This window comes from Scomber scombrus, chromosome 8 (genome assembly GCF_963691925.1).
Source record: "Scomber scombrus chromosome 8, fScoSco1.1, whole genome shotgun sequence".
Taxonomy (NCBI): Eukaryota; Metazoa; Chordata; class Actinopteri; order Scombriformes; family Scombridae; genus Scomber; species Scomber scombrus.
This window is the reverse complement of record NC_084977.1, coordinates 12,720,317-12,740,787: the sequence shown is the minus strand read 5'-3', so window position 1 is coordinate 12,740,787 and position 20,471 is coordinate 12,720,317. Positions and strand designations below refer to the sequence as shown.

The window sequence follows — 20,471 nt, the reverse complement described above, 5'->3', positions numbered from 1 at the left end:
TTATGATCCATATAACCAAGAAATAACACTTTTTCAAATGGATTCTGCTGGAGTAACACCAGTTATTACCAAAGTAGGAGGAAGAGTTACCTGACAGTCATTATTTAGGACATTAATAACTCAACCACTTCCACTTCCACTTTCTCTTGTGTTGCCTTTACGTGCTGTTCAAAAAAGCTCGGGGAAAAAAACTTTATGATCCTGGTGCGCCCAAGTACACTCATTTGTAGGTAGTAACGACATATAATGTATAGTAATCTTAACATTAAGCGTATATTATTATTTGAATTAATTAAGCAATGCTAAATTTATGATAAACATTTATAAACATTTTATTTAAGAAGAAAACTTAATTAGGCCCACAACACAATTTCTAGGCTATTTGACATGGCCCCTTCTTTACAAAACATTTTCAGTTACTTTACAGAGTATAAATGTATTATATTTAGTATTAGACGGATGTTTAGCAGGTCTCTATTTCTTTCTGCGTATCCACTTTGTGTTTGTATCATATATTTTTAGATGACATTTGAAGTCAGGGTTGATGTTTTGTAAATCAAAGAAAAAACGACAAATTAAACTCTAAACGAGAGAGAAAGCATTTGGAAAACGCTGGTGGCGTATTCAAATGAGAGCTGTGTATTTTATAAATCACAGTTGGATTACGTCTCTGTTTTTTCAGTGTTTAATCGGTAACTACATTTCCCACAAGGCTTTGCAGTGTCACTTGATGTTTGGTTGGTCTCACATGACAGTCGTATGAATAATTCCCTGACAAGCATAAACAAGTTAGTTTGAATCCGGTAGGCTCACTTGCACCCCCGGAACATACATTGATGTCCACAACTCAGCGAAGGAAAAAAACTTTAACAGGTAGGCAGCTGCTGACATTGAGATTTATTTTACATCTTTCTACTAAATTTTGTAATTCCCTCCTTTTTTATAGGTCTCTGCAAACCTGTTACATGTCTGAATACGTACAAGCCTTGTACCCTATCGGTGTATGATGCAGTATTTATGTAAACGTGTCTTTTAACAAGAAGATAATGTGATGTTTTCACTGGCAATATCCCCCTCATCTCTCTGTCTTCTTTTCTTTGTCTGTACCTCACATGTATGTCACTTTGTGTGATAGATAATGTCAGTCATGGCTCCTGCAGCAGACAAAAAACTGACAGGTCTGGTTGCAGCCACATTTACTCCATTCACCACACAAGGGTAAGTAGCTTTCAGAAACCACATCCTCTGTCTGCCTGTTTTTTCTACAGCACTGAATCAAGTGTTTGGCGTGTGAGTGTAGACATCCAGTGGTCCCCTGTAAGAGATCAAAATGAGAAATGAGTGTGGAAGTATTTGCAAACTTGCACCCATGTAGACCTGGAGTGCTGTAGCGTGTTTGGTATTCTTTTTGCCAAATCGTATGTAGGCCAATATTTTTCACATTTTCCCAAAACAGTGAACTCAACCTATCAGAGATCGGACGTTATATTGACTACTTGAAAGAGAAGCAAGGTGTAAATAACATATTTGGTAAGTTTTCAAGTGGCTTGTTCTTTTGATATTTCTCATTGTCTGTATCCCAACCCGAATCAGCCCTGACATGGCATGTTTTGTTTTTCAACATAGTTAACCATGTTAACCCTCTTCCAGTTTAAAAAAAAAAAGAGTTTTGAAATGAAATGTAGTCAGTTTGGGTTATAAACACACTTGAATACCAAACCTTAGTTGTCCAGACTAGTTTGACATAGAAAGTATGTTAATAAAACTGGTTTAAAAAATCTATTTGAGCAAAGTGTTCAATCAGTGGGGAGAAGAAACAGATGAAGGCTTGTGTGTGTGTCTACATGTGTTATTCATTTCACACAAGACCTCTAGAAATACTCTAAATAATGGAATACCCTCAGTTTTATCAGAAAAAATGCATGTCATTGTTATATGGCACAGTTATCAGTAGCAAAGAGGATAATCATTAAGTCTTTTTTATTATTTAAAAAAAATTCATTAATAAATCATCAAAAAGTAACCACAGGACCCTTAAAAACCTAATCATAACCATATGGCCTTTTTTTCAAATAATCCCACCCTACACACATAATTATTGTACTGTAATCACTTATTTAACTTATTTAAACATTGCTTCATACCTTAGCATATTTTTATCAGAAGAACAAACCAGTTAAGATTTGTATTGTACTTGTTTCTACAAAACAGGTAATTTTACTGCCTACAGCTCTATTAAAGCTACCAATTCTTTAAATAATAATCCCAATGTTTTTGTAAGCCATGTTGTCAAAATGAAACAAAATCCGTTAATACCCAGCTGTATCTTAGTGTATGATTCATCAGCTTTAGTGCTGTTTTTTCAGATTAAAATGCAAACATTTGAGCAGTTGTTCCTGTTTTCAGTAAAATTACTTTATTCTAAAATATCTTCTTTATTAGCCCCATAATCCCCATTCAATACACTCAGCTAACACCTATATCAGACCTTCCCACCAAAATCATTTTATTTTTATCTTATAGTCTGTGTGCTATCTGTTTGTTCCACTTCAGCCTCTGTCCTTGTAACAGACACACAGACAAAAGTTAGATACAATGAGAAAATGCCCTTTCCCCTACATTGATCAAGGCTGCTTTCTTTTTTCTCAAACGTGACTTCTTCTTAAATTTCACGCTTTGCTCATCCCAGTACATACTAAGCTTCTCCTTCATTTACATACTAGTTACTGTGAGATATCTGTCTGGTCTTCGTGCTTCTCATTTCACTGTCATTGTCTACAAGACTGCAAGCCTGGTTATGTAGATTTGGGCATTCTTTTATGCCTATATACCCATTTAATTAGTATTCTAGTAGTATGTTCTTCTATTTTGTACGACATACTGTACTGTAATGTCTAATTTTTTGTATTGGGAGTGAGCATTGATTCATTAGAACTAGATTTAGGTCAAATTGTTCTCTTTACTTTCCTTTTAAGACATGTTTTTGTCATTAAAGTTTAAAGTTTTATGTAATTAAGACTTTACATGCTTACAGTGAATGGCACCACCGGAGAAGGTATGTCTCTCAGTGTTGCAGAGAGGAAGATGCTGGCAGAGGAGTGGTGTAAAAAAGCCAAGGGAAAGTAAGTCACAGCCTCTTTATTTGGAGTTTAAAATGCAGGAAGGAGGGGAAAAAAAGTATAGTTTGTGAAATGTCTGCATGTGTGTGCACGTCTCTACAGAATGGATCAGGTGATTGTGCATGTCGGCTGCATGAGTCTTAAAGACTCCCAAGAACTGGTGAGTTGATGCCCTCACGTCGCCTGTCCTGATGTGAACATTAAACACAACACGTGACTCACAAGAGGACCAGAGGTTGTGTTTCATGACACAAGATTAACTGTCAGAAACCAGGCTTACTTTAGCAAATCAAGCTGATTTACCATGGAAACGTATCCCTCCAAACTAGCACAGGTTTGCTTCACCTCAGGCTTAACCAGCATTGCAGTTAATTCTCCAAAATCAAATGCAGTGTTTTCTCCAAAATCACATACACTCAGAGCTCATATCTTTTTTCAGTCTACAGTGTCTGAGTAGCAATTAAAATAAAGCTAATAAATAAGTCTGACACAAAGTCATTTCTACTTGTGTCAGAGCCTGAGCAAGCCGCTGGTCTACAGTAAGCTGCCAAAAATGTTCTATGACTCTGCTTATGAAAGTGGCTGAATCTTGTTTTCCTTCATTTTTTTTATTCTTCATATTATATCTTTAATATATGCTGCTCTACAATTGGGAAAACATCAACGTTTTGTCTTTCTATTCTTTACACTACATGTTTCTAATCAAAAGTTTAAATTCAAGATGGTCCTCTCGAAATAAACCCCACATTCTTGCACAGCCTTTTAGGAAACATCTGTTTGGAACGTCATCAAATTTCACAATATCCCTAAGAAGAAATGGAAGAGATTATGTGCCAACACATAACAAGCAAATCTAATCAAAGTTCTTTTAAGTGTAATTTTATTAGAACATTTTAAGTTCTATGTTTACATACATGTAGGTCATTGTATATTCTTGTACATTAGTTTTTATGGTTGATGCAGTTTCTCAGCTTGCCTTCTCTTCCTATTTCAGTCAACATTTGTCTTTGTCACTATTTCTTGTAGCTACATTGAATTTTGATCCGTTGAGGCTTCTGTCAGTAGAGATATTTATTCTTTTACTATATACTGTAATTTTTCCTGTATGATTGTTGAATTATGATACATTTCTAGGCCTAGGATAAGCCTTTGATCTTTGATTTTAAGAGTCTAACAACAGAGTTTCTCATCTATGCCCGGCCAGTGGTTAACTTGAATTAGAAAAAAACAGCATTAAACAATTAAATGGGTTCTGTCCTATAATGTTAGTACACCGTACAAATTGCAATGTCAGAAATATCTGTTTTTATTATCATTATTCAAATTATTCAGACATTTCAAATAACTTTGGAGGTTACAAATACCATAGTTTTTGTTTTTCATCCTCACTGTGTTCATCCTCCCTCCAGGCTCACCATGCAGCACAGATCGGGGCTGAGGGGATAGCAGTCATCGCCCCCTCCTTCTTCAAACCCAGTTCTGCAGGTATGTAATGGATTCAGTGGGAGTTTCAAGTGATCGAGCACAGTGAACATGTGTGTGGCACATTAACATTTCATTCACATGTCAATACTGCTTTTGTTAAAAACTTAGCTTTAATATCAATATTGTCAATTTTCCACATTCCTTTCCCCCTCATCCTGCTTCAGATGTGTTGAAGAAGTTCCTCCAGGAAGTGAGTTCATCTGCACCAACTCTGCCCTTCTATTATTATCATATCCCTGCTGTCACTGGTGTTAACGGTTAGTTCCATTGATGATTGATTTTTGCAACCCATTTACAGCTCTGCGTGCTGAATGTCTTTACTGATGGCATACTGAATGTCTTTTCTGTAGTGCTGGCAAGAGATGTGTTGGAAGATATTGAGACGCTTATCCCTTCCTTCAGAGGTGTGAAGTTCTCCGCCTGTGACCTGATGGACTTTGGCCAGTGTATCAGCTATAGTGCCCCCCACTGGTCTGTCCTCTATGGTGTGGATGAGGTTAGCTTTCTTCTCCCACTCCATCTGTTGTGTGCAAAAGCTGTTTATACTGCACCATGACATACTGTATTGTGACGCTGACCTCATCCATAGAGTCATCCAGAGTCAACTACTTTTTTTTTTCCTTCTCCATAGCAACTTCTAGCATCTCTGGCTTTTGGAGCCAATGGAGCAGTTGGAAGGTCTGTGTGTGATCTCTTTGGCTCCTTTCATTTGCTTTGCTAAACAGTTGTTTACATCATTCATTTCTCTGCCCACAGCACATATAACTATGTAGGAAGTCATGTCAACAAGCTCATAACAGCTTTTGAGAAAGGCGATCTTGTCCAAGCCAGGAACATACAGGTACTGCGCATCTCTCTCTGTTGTTGTTTCCAGCTTCTCTTGATATTTTGCATCAATTTCGGTTGCTAACATCTTTATCTAATTTCCACAATCAGTTCAAGATACAAGAACTTATCAGTTTCGCCAAAAAACTCGGTAAGTTATGTTTGTGTCGCGATATTTTCCACCAAATTAGATCTCATACTGTAAAGACTGTATAGATGTCGTTCTCAACCTTAGAAACTGCTTCCTTAACCTTTCACCTGTGACCTAAAATTAACATTCTCTCTTTTACATCAACAAAGTAGTGAACTTTCTCATATTGTTTTACTTTTATTTCATATACATATGTTCAAAGAAAATGAAAAGAGCATATTGCAATCTAATTGTATGTATAATTGTATGAATATATATGCGTCACGTATATATATGTCAACATGCTCAAATTTCTTTTTTAAATGACACAAACTTCTTTATTGTTATCTACAGGCTTTGATGTTGGCGTGAATAAGCAGCTGATGAGTGAGGTGTCAGGCTTGAGACTGGGTCCCCCTCGACTCCCTCTGATGCTGTGTCCTCCAGCTAACGCTGTGTCCATTGCACAGAAATATCACAGCCTTTTTCCTGAACCCTGATTATGTTCATCCTGTACTGTTGAACTTAACATCCCTCATTCTCTATACATTTATTGCTCACCTGATTCCTGTTATTAGTGCCTCAGATGCACAATGACAGCAGGGGCCGTGTGATGGGTCCAGTTACTGAATTTTCTACTAAACCAGCAATCAGCCTGCATCAGACACTTGCACTTTGCAACACAGTTCACCTTTAAACAAACTGAGAATGAAAGGCATCTCCATTTTTCCAATAAAAAAATAGATTTGCATACAAGTGGACTGGAAATAAGTGATTACGTAAACCTACAAAATCAATCTGAAATCATCCCTTAATTATACTGTAATTTTTATTTTTATCTCTTAATTCTTAATGCGTATATCCTACTGTGGCAATGAAACTCAACTTATCTCAAGTGGCACTACACACCACCACAAGAGTAAGTTCTCTTGACTGAATACACTCAGTATTTTTTGGGCATTCTCTGTCTCTTTTAAGGTAATCTTTTCTTTGCTGAGGAATATTCTAATATTTCAACATGTATTTTAATCTCAAAGTTTCTATCATTTTATTGTATGTAAACAGTAACTAACGTCCATTGCATAGGGAATTATGGAACTTTGGTTTTATCGCTACATTTAGGAAACAGAAGCTGTATCACAATTTTAACAGTATTATCTCTATGTTATCTTGTACTGTGTAAGACCATAAATGAATCTCACTTCTGGAGTGTAGATGTGTGCACTCTAAGCCTTATTATTGTAAGTCACGTGGCATGAGGAAAAAATTAATTAATTTGAAGGAACAGTCATAGTTCAGATTTGTAAAGTGTTTTGCCTCTGTCTGTAAATGCTACCAGTCAAACAGAAGTTTTATTGAAGAATGTTTTTCTGATGGTTTTTTTACCTTGAAAATCTGTGTTACTGAAAATATGTTTCCTTATGCTGACCCCACCAGAGAGATCAGGTGGAAAATGGAGACAGAAGGGTATTGATATGAACTGTCTCACACTCCAAAAAGGGACTCAAATTGAATGTCCAAGTAACTAGAAGAGATCTTAAAATACTTGAAACTTAAATTGTCCTTGTTTCTTTTTGAGTTATAATGATGACATTTTGATTATATGTATACTTTCTAAGGGCATTAAATGTCAAATTAAGAATCTTTGCTTTGTATAATGACTTGCCAATATTATAAATTGCCAATTTCTTAATAATAAATATGCTTACCTATTTGTTGTTTCACAGTCATTTCTGTCTCTCATGTTCTGTCCCAGAAATGTTTGAAAATTACAAAGTCACATTCTGTGAGAGCACATAATCAATAACAGATGTCACAGATGTTTGCTCATCTGTGACTGCAGGAGTTTGCTAGACTGGTTTAACTTATCAACAAATTAAACCTCATTAATGGATGAGCTGTATGTCACACTATCAGTTAACTTTAAACCTGAACAACAAAAAAGTGGTTTTATGATTCTTTTTAACTGAAACTTAGTCCCCAATTCTATAAGGAATGAAAAACCCTTCCCTCAATTTTCTAACCCTGGAGGGGCTCTGCTCCAACATAGCCTTTAATGGCTGGTTTTGGCCACATATCTTTACAAGGAATTAATTTCAAGATATTGCTTTTGGTTTATAAAACACTGATTGGTTTAGGGGCAAAATACATTTCTGATCTTCTGCTTTATCATCAATCAACTAGACCTCTCAGGTCATCTGGGGCAAGGCTTGAAATTAACTTAACCTCAACCTAATTTTTGTGGAAAAACCTTGCCACCCACTGAGATAGGAAAATCTGGAGCAAAACAAGTGCAGTGAGTAGTTCGTGTGTGTGATGAAGCACCCTATGCCTAGCTGCATGTCTTGTTCTTGTCTCTGTGTTTTCACCCTTTTTAATGAGTTTAGCAGCACCTCTGCAGTACAAACAACACATTACACTTTGTTATTAGTATCAGTGTTGTATTCTATTTTAGGTATTGGCAGTGAGACTCACCTGGTCGTGATATGTCATGGCTTTGTTTGGATAGAAGCTGAATCATGGTCGTGCTTGGATGGAGCTGTAGCTGCAGTGGCACAGGACTGGTGCCATGTTAACAGATGGAACCTGGGGAGCAGACAGAGAGGAAAAATGATGGCACTTTAATGATCTCCATGATGACACTGGGAATAACTGTTGTGTTAAATAGTTAGAAATATATAGACAAGGCTAAATAGCAGCATGAGCAGCAACAGGTGAAGATGTTCCATGGCTGCTTTTAAGGATTGAATGTCCAGTTTTTCAGTTTTTTTCTTAGTTGTTACATGAACACACCATGCACAACACCTCGAACATGTACCAAACTAGACCCTATCATCTGATTTTTTACCAAATATCCAATGAAGGGATACACACTGTTCTTTTATCTCCTTCCCCTGAGCTCATGCCATGTGTCGCCTCCATGAAATGTCAACCGGGCAGCAGACATGCTGGGTGGCAGATGCCGGAGGTCACTTGGTGTGAGTCTGTCATGTCAGGGTCTGTCATGTAAGGGCTGCAGTCTGTGACAGTGACTCCCTGGACGCACCACCTGACTCACTCTGCTATCACAAGTCAAAAGACTGAGAGGTCGTGAAATGACTGGTGAGCTGCTTCATCTGGGCATTTTAACTCAGGCCAACATTTGGAGGAGGAGATTCTCACTGTGATTACAGAGTATGAGCTTCTGGTTGATGCTGTCTTATAGCTTGATTATGAGTGCAGGCTGCTTGTATAGTAGTATTACAATGTTTGAGTACATGCATGCGTTTGGAGAAGAGTTGCCAGAAAATAACTCCACATCTCATGAAAATTGTGTGGTACTCCTTGTAATGTTATTGTATCAGTGTATCATGAGAAAACTATATGTTGAATCCAGAGAAATGCCCTTAACTTGACCTTTCTTTTCACAAGATGAATAAGTGTGATTTGTTCTGTAATAATACAAATGTACATTTGAGTGAATTGTTTAATAAAATTAACTGAATAGGAATTATCTCAAATTATTGCTGGGACACATTCAGAGTGTCATGCAATAACAAGAGGTAAGTCACTTTCTTCTTGTCTCACTGTGGATTTCCCTCAAAGTGAACAACACTGTCCCCTGTTGCCTACTATGCACACCTACATTTACTGGATGAAATGACTCATGTTGATATTTACCAGCTTCGTGGTAAAAACCCTAATAAGGATTGGTGGGGCAAGAATAATAACACATTGTGCAATGAACAAAAAAATTAGATGTGACTCATGTAATGACTCAAATCAAGTATTGCGTGCTGGAAATGATTAGTCTGTATTCACAAGAAAAGCATTAATGTTTGTGGTCATGGCAGAATTGCATGCACTGACTGGGGTAGATATTTTTAATTATTATTTTAACATTATTAAATCAATTACAAACTATTTATAAAAATGTTTTATTGAAAAGACAGCTGAGAAACATGCAATTGCTGCCAATTATTGTTATATCAATTCAATAAATTATCCTTACCTAATTATAGACAAAAATAATCTTAAATTCTCAAGATGGTTTTCTTCAGCCGATGTGGGTGAAATCCAGGGTTGGGAAGGTTACTTTGGAAATGTAATAGGTTACAGATTACTAATTACCCTATTTAAAATGTAATAAGTGATGTAACTATTTCAATTACTTAATCAAAGTAAAGTAACTTATTACATTTGATTACTTTTTGATTAGCCTACTTTCCTAATATTCTAACGAATATTTTTCCACTGTTAGGGTGTTTAGTGTAAATTCAGGTGCTTTTCATGGATACTGATATAAGGGAGATCATTTCTTACGAAGCAAGATTTATCTCTCATTTGAAAATGTATTCATTAGTTCATGTACATTTTGGAATATAAAATAAAGATATTTTATGAAAAAAGTCAAAAATCTGGTATGGACTTAATTGGTACTGTGACACATTTAAGCCCATGTGTGCTCCAAATAAGCCCCATGTCATGATTTATCTACAAAAAATAAAACAAAATGATTTCAAAGAATTAAAAACAGCATATGTATTCAGTAACATGTTGAATATTTTAAAATGAGGGAAAAAATCCTCCTGAGCAAAATCTTAAAGGTCTGACTTCAGATGTAACTTTATAATCATCAACATTTTCACAAGTAACTGTAATTTAATTACACTTTTTTTCTCAGGAACTGTAACGGACTACAGCGACATTTATTTTGTGATTAAATTACGTAACACCGTGACATGTAACTTGTTACTCCCTGTCGGGTAGCGATCATCATTTATTATGTCTATGGCGACCATAGTAGCGACACTCCCCAACACTGGTGAAATATCCGGGAAAAGCAAGTAAATAACCATTTTTTGTAAAATATCCTTATTTAATTTACTTCATCGACAAATAATAAATATATGCATTGCATTTAATAATTTTATTTCAAATAGTAATTTAGTAGTGATAAAAGATTTTTATTTTGTATTTCTTAAAATGAAACTTTATTTGTGTCCCTTTGGTTCCGCATGATAGGTGGACGGAAGGATTAAACTGTAGCACACAAAGCTGTAGAGTTTCCGGCCAGCTCAGCGCGTCAGTCCCGTCAGTCAGTCTTGTGGTGTTGTCACTGTACAGCCTCTCAAACACTGGTCCCAGTTACCTGCGGGCTTACATTTACTGGTGCAGAGCTGAGAGCGGACCGGCGCGGACATGGTGCTGCTGACGATGATCGCTCGGCTGGCGGACGGACTGCCTCTGGCTGCGTCGATGCAGGAGGACGAGCAGGTTACAAATTCAGCCTTTTTTATGCCTGTCTGGCCCCTAAAGCTGTCTGTCTGATTTCCACAGCACAGTAAATGCCTCTTAATTACACAAATGCTGTTGTGACATGTTTATTAGCTGAGTAGCGGTGACTCCTCAACTCTCAGGATGTTTATCCTCCACCCAGATGTGGAGGACACGCACACAAAGTATAACGTTACTGCTTATTACGTGAGACCTGCTGATAATACAGGACCTGGAAGTGGAGCTGCACCTGTAGTAGGCCTGAGTCAGCCGTTTATTTACCTAAAGCAACCAACTAATTCCTGAAGACTTAAAAACAGGCTCAGCGTGTTGCAGCCACCCTGATCAAATAGGCCCTATGTATAATCATATGAACAATACACAGCTTCATCAGTTAGTAGTTCATCTACCATACACAGACCAATTTAGGTATTCCTTAATCACTCGTGTATTTGATTTGATTGACATTATTTCTAACCCTAGAGGACCATCCATACCAGTGTTATCAGTTTTAGCTCCAGCTTGACCCAACAGAGTGAAAATCAAGTCTGAATACTGTCATTTTTACAGATAGATATTATTGTTACATGGTAATGCGGTATATGGGTCATTTGAAAATACTGCACCTCACCACAATAACACAACTATGACTCGAGTAAAAGCAGACTTGATCTCCACCATGATGCATTACATAACTCAACTTCAACATTAGGCAATATGACTATGGTGGGTGCCTATAAGCATAGGTTGCAAAATACCATTATAAAATAATAAATCAATGATTTGTTATTAATGGACTAAACATGAATAATTAATGGTGTGGTGATTTAAGCAGTAGGTTGTGCTTAAATTAATTGTAAATGCTCGATTGAAGGCATTGTTTTTAACATTTCCTTTTGTAGATCGCTTGAACATGATCGCCCAACCTATATCAGTGGGTTTTAACAACTATCGGCATGTATATTGCCTGATAAGAAAATTGAAACTTCAGAGCACATTATGCCAAATATGTCATTGTGTTGATTGAGAAAGAGTGTCTGCATTACATAGTTTGTCCACCAGAGAGCGCTGACTGATGTCCAGATCAGTTCAGATCCTGCCCACAATTCTTTAAAACATGTGGGATCCCTGTCTAAACAAAAATGTTTGTTATGTATATATGAATATACATCCGATGATATTCTGTTAATTGACTCTTTTGTTATTTTAATATTCAAATATTGGTGCATCCTAGTGGTGAAGGTGCATAATGAAAATTGTAGCGTCCCTGATTCAGTTCCAATTGACGTTTTAGGTTGAATGGAACTGATCAAACATGGCCTGACACACAAAAACAAGCATAGCATGTGAAAAATGTTCAAACAGAAGTCTTTGTGACATGATGAGTTGTTGTATTATGTTTGAGCATGACTTTACAGGAGTCTAACACTTTTTCCTCACTCTCTTGTGTTTGCTTTCAAAAAGGGAAGTGAAAAGGTTTGTTGTGTCTCTGCTCTGTGCTTCAACATCGTGTGTGTGCCTGTGATGCTACAGTATTGCTTTAAAGGACCATTTCTAAATCATTAGACTCAAGAAATAAATAGCATTTAGCAGCTAAATGCTGACCATAATGAATTTGTGATGGTAAAAAAATAAAATAAAGTGCACTGTCACGACTAACGTTGCCCCGGGCTCAGATGTAGCATCACACTGCTGAGTCTGTCTGTAGTCTTTTATGCCAAGCATTTATTTTCAGCACACTTTACAGGGCAAGAAATGAACACCAAGTCACACAGTGTGAAATGTGGATCGTAGGTGGTTTCTATTACTGTCTAACACCTAAGCAGGTCACAATACTTAAAGTTAGTCATTTTTGTCTCTTCTGTTGCCTGTGAAGTTTATACATAATGTGTGAGAACAGTGCATACAAAAGCCAATTTCTTGCCCTGATTAAACACTATAATGTCTGTGTGAGATGTGGCTGCAGCGTTTGTTAACCTGTGCTGGTCTGCTGTCTGTTTAGTTGGGTCGGGACCTGCAGCAGTATCAGAGTCAAGCAAAGCAGCTCTTCCGGAAACTCAATGACCAGAGTCCCACACGCTGCACATTAGAGGCGGGATCCATGGCATTTCAGTGAGTATGAAGAATTACCCAAAGAACTTAATATTCTGATGTTAAATACACAATGGAATTCTGCATTAATGTCTGTCTCTCGACCCACAAACTGCCCATACACACTTTGAGTTTTAAATCTTATCCCTTTCCTGGTTCTCTTTGCAGCTATGTTATAGAGAAAGGAGTGTGCTACCTTGTGCTGTGTGAAGCCAGCTTCCCCAAGAAGCTGGCCTTTGCTTACCTAGAAGACCTGCAGGCAGAGTTTCATGAGCAGCACGGAAAGAGAGTGCCCACAGTATCCAGACCTTACTCCTTCATCGAATTTGGTAAGAAAAAAACATGCAAGTGAAGAGGGTGGGTGAAGAGTTGACATTAAATACGTGCAATGAGAGTTTTAAGCATGTAGTTCTTCTGTCACACCACTGATGTCAAAACCATCAGAAGCCTCTTTCACACATAGTTCCTGGTAAATTACTGAGATAACCTTTCAGGCACCGTTAGTGACTCACTACTCACACATGCAGCTACATTCAGGATGATTTCCATCGTGCTATTTTTCACACTTGCCATTGTAAATGCCTGAATAGATGGGGCAAAGGACAGTCCAGCAGATGGCGGTCGTGCAACACTTATGGATGCCAAAAACTCTGCATGGGCTGAGAGGAGCCTGCTTATTTCTGAATTTGTCCAGTTTCAAGCCATTCTTGGAAAAAAGGGAGCTTCTTTTCAGGCAAATGAACTTGCATTTTTTGTTAATTATCAAATCACCTGTAAAAGCATTGGCAGGCAACAGTAAACTACTAGCAGATTCAAATACATCATCAGCGGAGTCTTGTGAGTTATTCGCTCGCTCCATGTGAAAGTGTCTTTCATCAGACGGACATGATATTGCAGAAAATGTTCATGAACATTTCAGGGACAGACTGTTGTTATGTTGTATTACCATGAATAGCTATGGAAAAAAAACCATGACTTTGCCTGAAGTGGGTGTATTTATACACATACTGATAGCCATTATCTTGCTTTTTTGCAATCATTATGTAAATAAGCATCCATCACTTTCTCCAGTAATTTACTTAGCGTCAGGCAATTTACATTTGTTTGTGTCTGTCGTCTTGGGGTCGGGGGGTATCCCAGATTTTGCAATATGGATCCTCTTGCGAAAATGAATATCATTTAAGTTATGTAGTATCCATCAGGGAAAAGATATTGTCAAACATGCAGACACAACAGTCTGGGCTAAATGTCATCTTCACTCCACTACTCTGGGAGGTTCTCTGCAACTGCTTTTACTATTCGTCTTTTCTTCGCCAGACACCTACATTCAAAAAACCAAGAAATCGTACATTGACAGCCGAGCGAGGAGGAATCTGGGCAGCATCAACACAGAGCTCCAGGATGTACAAAGGATCATGGTGGCTAACATAGAGGAGGTCCTGCAGAGAGGAGAGGCTCTCTCTGGTAAGTCTCATGTTATCTCAGGCCTCTCTTGAGGTCAAACTGAATCAATACGCATTTCTACACTGACTGCTACAAGCATGAACCCTCCTCTATTTCACACTTTGATCCGATTTTGATTTTATGTCTACATCTGTCTCTCCTTCCCTTTTCCTTCTCCTCTTTCTTATTTTGTTTTGAACTCCCTTTCCTCCGGTTTCTCCTCCCTGCAGCGCTCGACTCCAAGGCCAGCAACTTGTCCAACTTGTCCAAGAAGTACAGGAGCGATGCCAAGTATCTGAATACCCGCTCCACCTATGCCAAGCTGGCAGCCGGCGGTGTTTTTTTCATCATGCTCATTGTCTACGTGCGCTTCTGGTGGCTCTGAGAGGGAAAGAGAAGAAAAGGAAGGAGGAATTGAAGTGGAAAATGAGCTGCGACGTGTCCGCAGACTAAAAAACAGGATCCCTGACCTTAATAAGACTTTACAGACATACCACCGCCCATGTTGTTGCTTGATCTGAATATAAATTATGTCATAATACACAGTTTCATTATTAGCAATTACACAGTAGTGCGCTAGTTGTTGCCCTGAAGATAGGAACAGGAAGTGTGTGTGTGCGTGTATGTGTGTGTATGAGAAGGTGATTTGTGTGCAAGTGTGGAGGAAAATTGAAGAGAATACATTTCCTGTTTTGTGAGTTTTCGAACCTGTACTGTACTATAACATGACCGTTTGATTTAATCTTGTATAATGTCTAATGATACGGAAAAGAGAAGAAAAAAATGGAGAAAAAAACCCATTTAATTTATCACACATTTATTTTCAGCACGTCATATGGGTATTGTCTTTCATTAACATTATAATGATAAGAGTGATGGTATCATGAGTCTGGATAGATATGGAGAACATCACATTAATCCTTAGTCAGTTGAATATCCTCAGAAATGATGTAGATAATTTAAGTAGACTGTTTATTGTTTTGTTGTTTGTTTTTGTTTTTGTTTTTTAAGATACTAAATGGAAGCCTTTCAAATGCTATTTTACCCGTGTCTGATTTGGCACGTCAATGACCCTGAATAACCTGACTTCAACAGAGTGTATTCATGCCCTCTTGCACCGTGACTGTGTGGACATGCACCTTTCTGTTGACAGGCATAAAAACGAACAAAAAAAGATTTGATGTCCGGTTGGGTCCATTTATTTTGTATAAAGTTTACACAAATGTAGACTCAATTTAAAAGTCGATTTGGGTTGAGAGGAAGAGTCGCAGGTGTTAGGGCAGCTGCTGTCTGCTCACAGCTGGAAAGGACACCTCTTTTTCTGTTCTGTCTGCTTATCTATGAATAAAAACATTTGCACAAAGCATACTTCCTGTCAGAGGACCTTGAGTTGAACTGATGATTATCAGGTGCTCTTCCATTGGAAATGCAAATCAAGATGCATGCCTTGTGAAGTCTGGGTGAAATTCTCACTGTTACTGAAGTCATATGCTGTATGCAAGACTTCAGCTGCTTTATTTCAATATTCTGAGTGGACTCATCTAAGACAGTAAGTTGCCATTTCAACTCAGCAATTAGTCTTTAAATTGATTATGCTTTGTCAATCAAATAGTGTGAGGATTCACCTTTTTCCTATTGTCTTTTGAGTAATAGCCACCATGCAAAACGCCTCTGTCTATATATCGGGGAAAAACACCAATTAAAAAACACAAAGTCACCCTCAAATTCTGAGCTAGAACCTCCCAATTAATGTATCATTGTATTATACTGATGAAGTGTTTTTAAAGAACTACAGAGGGTTTCTAGGGAAATTAGTTAGGAATATTTACAGACTAAAGGTTTTTATGTGGATTTCCAGAAATCTCTATGCTTCAACCTAATGCTACATCCTTAGGGTTTGCCACTGAAAACACATTCTGATGATACCACTCTTGACCAGCAGGTAGAGTGCTTTGCTTTCTGTTGCACTGACAGTTGAAAACTGAGATCTCCCTGACTTGCAACTTCTGCTGCTGACAGAGGCCTTCTGTTAGCTGAGCTCCAAATCATAGGTTCTTTTTAAAAGATGGGGAAAAATATAGGCTGCAGCTTCCGGGGGTAAGAGAAAGAGTAAAAATACAAACTGCTGCAGATGCAGGTTTCTAGCACATAACAGTAAAGGCAAAAAAACTGGTATTGCAAGCTGACAAAGCAGCAGCTTGAATCCTCAACTTGAGGTAGAACAGGAAATGTCAGAGAGAAAATGAGAAGCAGCAGAGGGTAGTGTGCCAAAAAAAAACCGCAGGGCACAAGCTAACCTTTTCACCTCTCGAAGGAAGCTGTTATTTGTGAGTTTGGCCTCAGTTATCTTTTATTTGTAATCTTGTTCACCTTAAACAGTTTTGATTTCCTGAAAGATACCTTTAGTAAATCTTCCTTTTATTAAATATTGATTACTGTTTGTGTTTCTGTTATACTTGTGAGCCATTGTGTGTGACACTGTGCTTTTTTCTTTTCGAGCAGATCAGAACTATGCTTTTCGACAATCAATATTTATACTGCATTATTAGTACTAGTAATCGTTAAATTTCTTCATTTCATCATCATCATTTTAATATAGAAAACAGTTTAGCTTTCTAGGACAAGCTGACCACTAAAATTGTGGTGTAAAAATATAAAACACTGGTGACTTTCCAGACACAGAAAAGTATATAACGCTTGAATTTCCTATTGCCTAATATTTTGAATAGTATTGATATTTTAACTGCAGAGTATTAGTGATTTCCCAACATTGCCTGCATTCTGTTTTTCCACTGAACGTGATTACAGTACATTTTCTTCCTCTGTCACACATGCGCAAGTCTTTCAAAGAGCCTTTCTTGCACAATCAAGGTTTGTATTTTTGTTAAGTCATACACATCTAGATTCTGCTGGGGGGGGGGGGGGGGGGTAAGGAAGTGAACCATATGGGTGAAGTTAAAATCCATGTGTGTGTGTGTGTGTGTGTGTGTGTGTGTGTGTGTGTGTGTGTGTGTGTAAATGTCACAGTGATTAAAGAGAGGACAACGTACCCCACTCTTACTCCAGCACTTTCTCTCCTTCTTCTGCAGGTTACCATAGCAACAGCGAGTGTGTGACAGTCATGTGAAAACGAAGCTGATTGGATTAAAATACTTTGTGTGATCAGGGGTCAGGAATACGGCGCATGTACTAAACACACACATGGCCAGATTTAAACACACACACAATCCAAGATGGGTTGAAAGGTTGCTGTGTCTTCTATACATTTATGAGCTCTCGTGAACTAAACCTGTGGTGTGTACTACTGCCACTTCCTGTCAAATACACAGACACAACCACAAGACTGTCCACCCACACTCTTCTCCTTTCTCCTGAAGCTTGTGCAATCTTAAAGAAACAGGACATTAAAAGAGCACAACCTTGACCTTCACCTTCATCCAATTCGTCTCAAAGTCACCAGGACACAGTCAAGCATGAAGATTCAAAGCCAGCCAGAGAGTTTCAGTCATGTTTCTGGCAGATTGGCATCATGTAAGCTTTTAACTTTTGTTGAGACAAAAATGCAGACAGCATGCTCAGTTACAAATTCATTGATCCTTCCCCTTGTGCCCTATGTCCTCTGACCTTCACAGATATGATCTTATTAAATGAGATGCCAGACAGTAGAGGAAAGGAGTCTGTCTGGCTGCATTGCAAACTCTCTAAAAACTTCATCTACTTAGTGAACCTTAGTGACCTCGCCCTCTGACAGGAAATGACAAAAGTGAAGAAAAAAACCCCTTAGATAATTTTACCCAATGCTTCATATATAATTACTGTAAATTCCTGCTAGACAGTTCAAAAGAAACATTACAGATTTACAAGAACAATACTTTTTTCTTTTTTTTTTTTAAAGAAAATGCTTTCCTAGCCCCCCTGAATATTGCTTGCATATCCAGTGTTTTAGTCATTTACTGCTAAGTTTCCCACTGTACGTGTGAAGTGTGGTTGGGAGGTGCAGTATGAAGCAGACCACAAAAAAAGGATATTGTGTCCATCTCGTCTTCTGTGATGACTGATAAAAACTTATTTCATCCCAGCTTCCCACCTCATCCCAGCTGCTTCCCCGTCTCTTCCCGTTCATCATCTTCTCTCAAACTTCCCTTCTGGTCCAATCAGAGCAAAGGGAAGCTGCAGAGACAGCAGCTGTATGGCAGAGGAGAGGGTCATAAAACGCAGAAGGCTGAAAGAGGAAGTAAAAGGACCTGGTGAGTTATTGCCCCCCAAACGTACACACGGGGCCCTGGGAACCGGGAACTTCTCACAGGGGGGGTCAGTGTGGAGTGCGGAGCAGGGCTGTTCCACAGGCCTCGACCTGCGCTGCACGCTGTGTATTCTTTATCACCTCATCGCAGACCACTGATGACCCATCACACCTTGCCGTCATAATTCTGCATGAGTCTGTTTAAAAAAGAGCGGACCTTTACATCTGTAATAAAACTGATGTAATAAATTATCTTTTTCCCAGCAACACATATTTACCCAACATCTCACCCTGATTGCTAGAATTGCCCTTTAGGTGTGTGAGAATAGCTATGCCATGAACAACAACAGGATATAGAGTGGGAACAGAAAAATCTATGAAAGTGAGAAAAAGGAGGAACAAGAGATATTCACACACATAAATCTATGTCACTCTGGAGGAGATGCTTCACACGATACCTGAGCAGAACACACCTACAGTATGTCGTCTGCATTTTCTGCATTATTGTGTGTTGTTAGTCCTAGAATAACAGTATAACGCACTGCGCATTAAAAAACTAAAACCATAGATTTTTTTCTCTGTTGCTTCTCGGCAATTCACATTTGTCTCTCCATTCCTTTTAAATAGATAACATTGTTGGTTTATTAATAGTTTCATATCTGGCACACAAGCACACACACACACAAAGCTGAGCTGTGCCTGTGAGAGCTGTGAGGGCTGAAGTGTGAATTCCAGCCATGCCTGTCTTTTAGCAGCTTGTGAATTTATGATACAATTAACCCTGGAAGATACGCCGAGCACACTCACTTTACACTCTCACACAGCTTTCAGCGTGCACAGTAACGTTCACACCGAAAATTACAGGAAGAAGCTCAACCCAGTTTTGATACCGTATAAAATAATCACCAGATGATGTCAGATACCTAAAGTAGGAAAACTTTTGAAAGAAATTAAAACAGTATAAAAGAGTGAATACACTACTGACTAGAGATAGTGTTTAATACCTTCCATTTTTGTCTGTAATGCAGCAAATGCACATATGCTATGCCTGTGTGGTAAACATCATGGACTGAGGCAGATTAGTTTGACCTCATGCACCCTCGGGCAGAGACCAAGGCATGATGGAAGAGCGTCTCAGTAACATGCGTGTCAGTATTTTTGGATGTCTATGTTTTGGTATTAGTGTGCATACGTGCGTGCTTATATGTGTCCCTGTATGTGTGTTAATGTATGGGAGAAAAAACTCGGGTGTCCTTGGATGGGAGTTGGCAGAACTGAATTTGCCTCTCTTGAGACCTCAAATCCAAATATGATCAGCAACAGAATGTGTACATTTCTCATGGTGAATTACTTGCAGAGGTCACATGTGTTGATTTCAGGTCTTTTACTATTCATCCTTTTATCTAAATCAGTCCCCACCATCCAAATATACCTTCACCCTTAATGCAAATTGCAGCAGCAACTGTCAAGGCTAAGGTGTTTTTCCACTGATGCAGAGTCATTTAGTAGTAAGTAAGTAAGTAATAGTTCTAATCTTTCACCTTATCTTACAATGATTCTCAAAATGTGACACCAACGGTTGTTTTTGTGAGTCAAATCAAGACTACTGTTAACATCCTTTCACCCTCTTTACTGCCATACTGTTGCTGCACATTAGCAAGCATGTGTGTTTTCATTTACACCTTTATTTCATTTACATCTCTCTATTTGCTTTCTGCAGCAGACAGTAAACCTTTATTAATCACAGAAGCGCAGTTCTAGACGGCAGAGGAATGTTTGCGCTTCTCACACAAATATGGGTTTTGTATGCATGAGTGCATGGCCATTGTGTGTGCATATATCCTATCAGAGTATGCACAATCTGTTTCCTGGTCATCGC

The 20,471-nt window shown here is 38.3% G+C and overlaps 2 protein-coding genes across 2 annotated transcripts; both read left to right on the top strand.

The window, feature by feature from the left end:
* The first annotated feature begins 756 nt into the window (after positions 1-756).
* Positions 757-7,273, top strand: npl (N-acetylneuraminate pyruvate lyase (dihydrodipicolinate synthase)). The gene is made up of 12 exons (XM_062424109.1): positions 757-873; positions 1,136-1,218; positions 1,457-1,530; positions 3,035-3,122; positions 3,222-3,279; positions 4,529-4,604; positions 4,769-4,861; positions 4,955-5,100; positions 5,236-5,282; positions 5,361-5,445; positions 5,541-5,580; positions 5,914-7,273. The coding sequence occupies exons 2-12, from the start codon at positions 1,139-1,141 to the stop codon at positions 6,057-6,059; spliced, it is 933 nt and encodes a 310-aa protein (XP_062280093.1). The 5' UTR covers positions 757-873; positions 1,136-1,138; the 3' UTR covers positions 6,060-7,273.
* Positions 7,274-10,589: 3,316 nt separating this feature from the next.
* sec22bb (SEC22 homolog B, vesicle trafficking protein b) lies at positions 10,590-15,733 on the top strand. The gene is made up of 5 exons (XM_062424656.1): positions 10,590-10,815; positions 12,818-12,927; positions 13,075-13,235; positions 14,224-14,370; positions 14,580-15,733. The coding sequence occupies exons 1-5, from the start codon at positions 10,741-10,743 to the stop codon at positions 14,732-14,734; spliced, it is 648 nt and encodes a 215-aa protein (XP_062280640.1). The 5' UTR covers positions 10,590-10,740; the 3' UTR covers positions 14,735-15,733.
* The last annotated feature ends 4,738 nt before the right edge of the window (positions 15,734-20,471 follow it).

Bases quoted from the DNA above. Each gene is read 5' to 3' on its own strand.
- sec22bb (XM_062424656.1), top strand. From the start codon at position 10,741: ATGGTGCTGCTGACGATGATCGCTCGGCTGGCGGACGGACTGCCTCTG. The intron at 10,816-12,817 runs GTTACAAATTCA...CTGTCTGTTTAG, and splicing joins CGATGCAGGAGGACGAGCAG to TTGGGTCGGGACCTGCAGCA. The intron at 14,371-14,579 runs GTAAGTCTCATG...TCCTCCCTGCAG, and splicing joins GAGAGGAGAGGCTCTCTCTG to CGCTCGACTCCAAGGCCAGC.
- npl (XM_062424109.1), top strand. From the start codon at position 1,139: ATGTCAGTCATGGCTCCTGCAGCAGACAAAAAACTGACAGGTCTGGTT. The intron at 1,531-3,034 runs GTAAGTTTTCAA...ACATGCTTACAG, and splicing joins AGGTGTAAATAACATATTTG to TGAATGGCACCACCGGAGAA. The intron at 3,123-3,221 runs GTAAGTCACAGC...ACGTCTCTACAG, and splicing joins TGTAAAAAAGCCAAGGGAAA to AATGGATCAGGTGATTGTGC.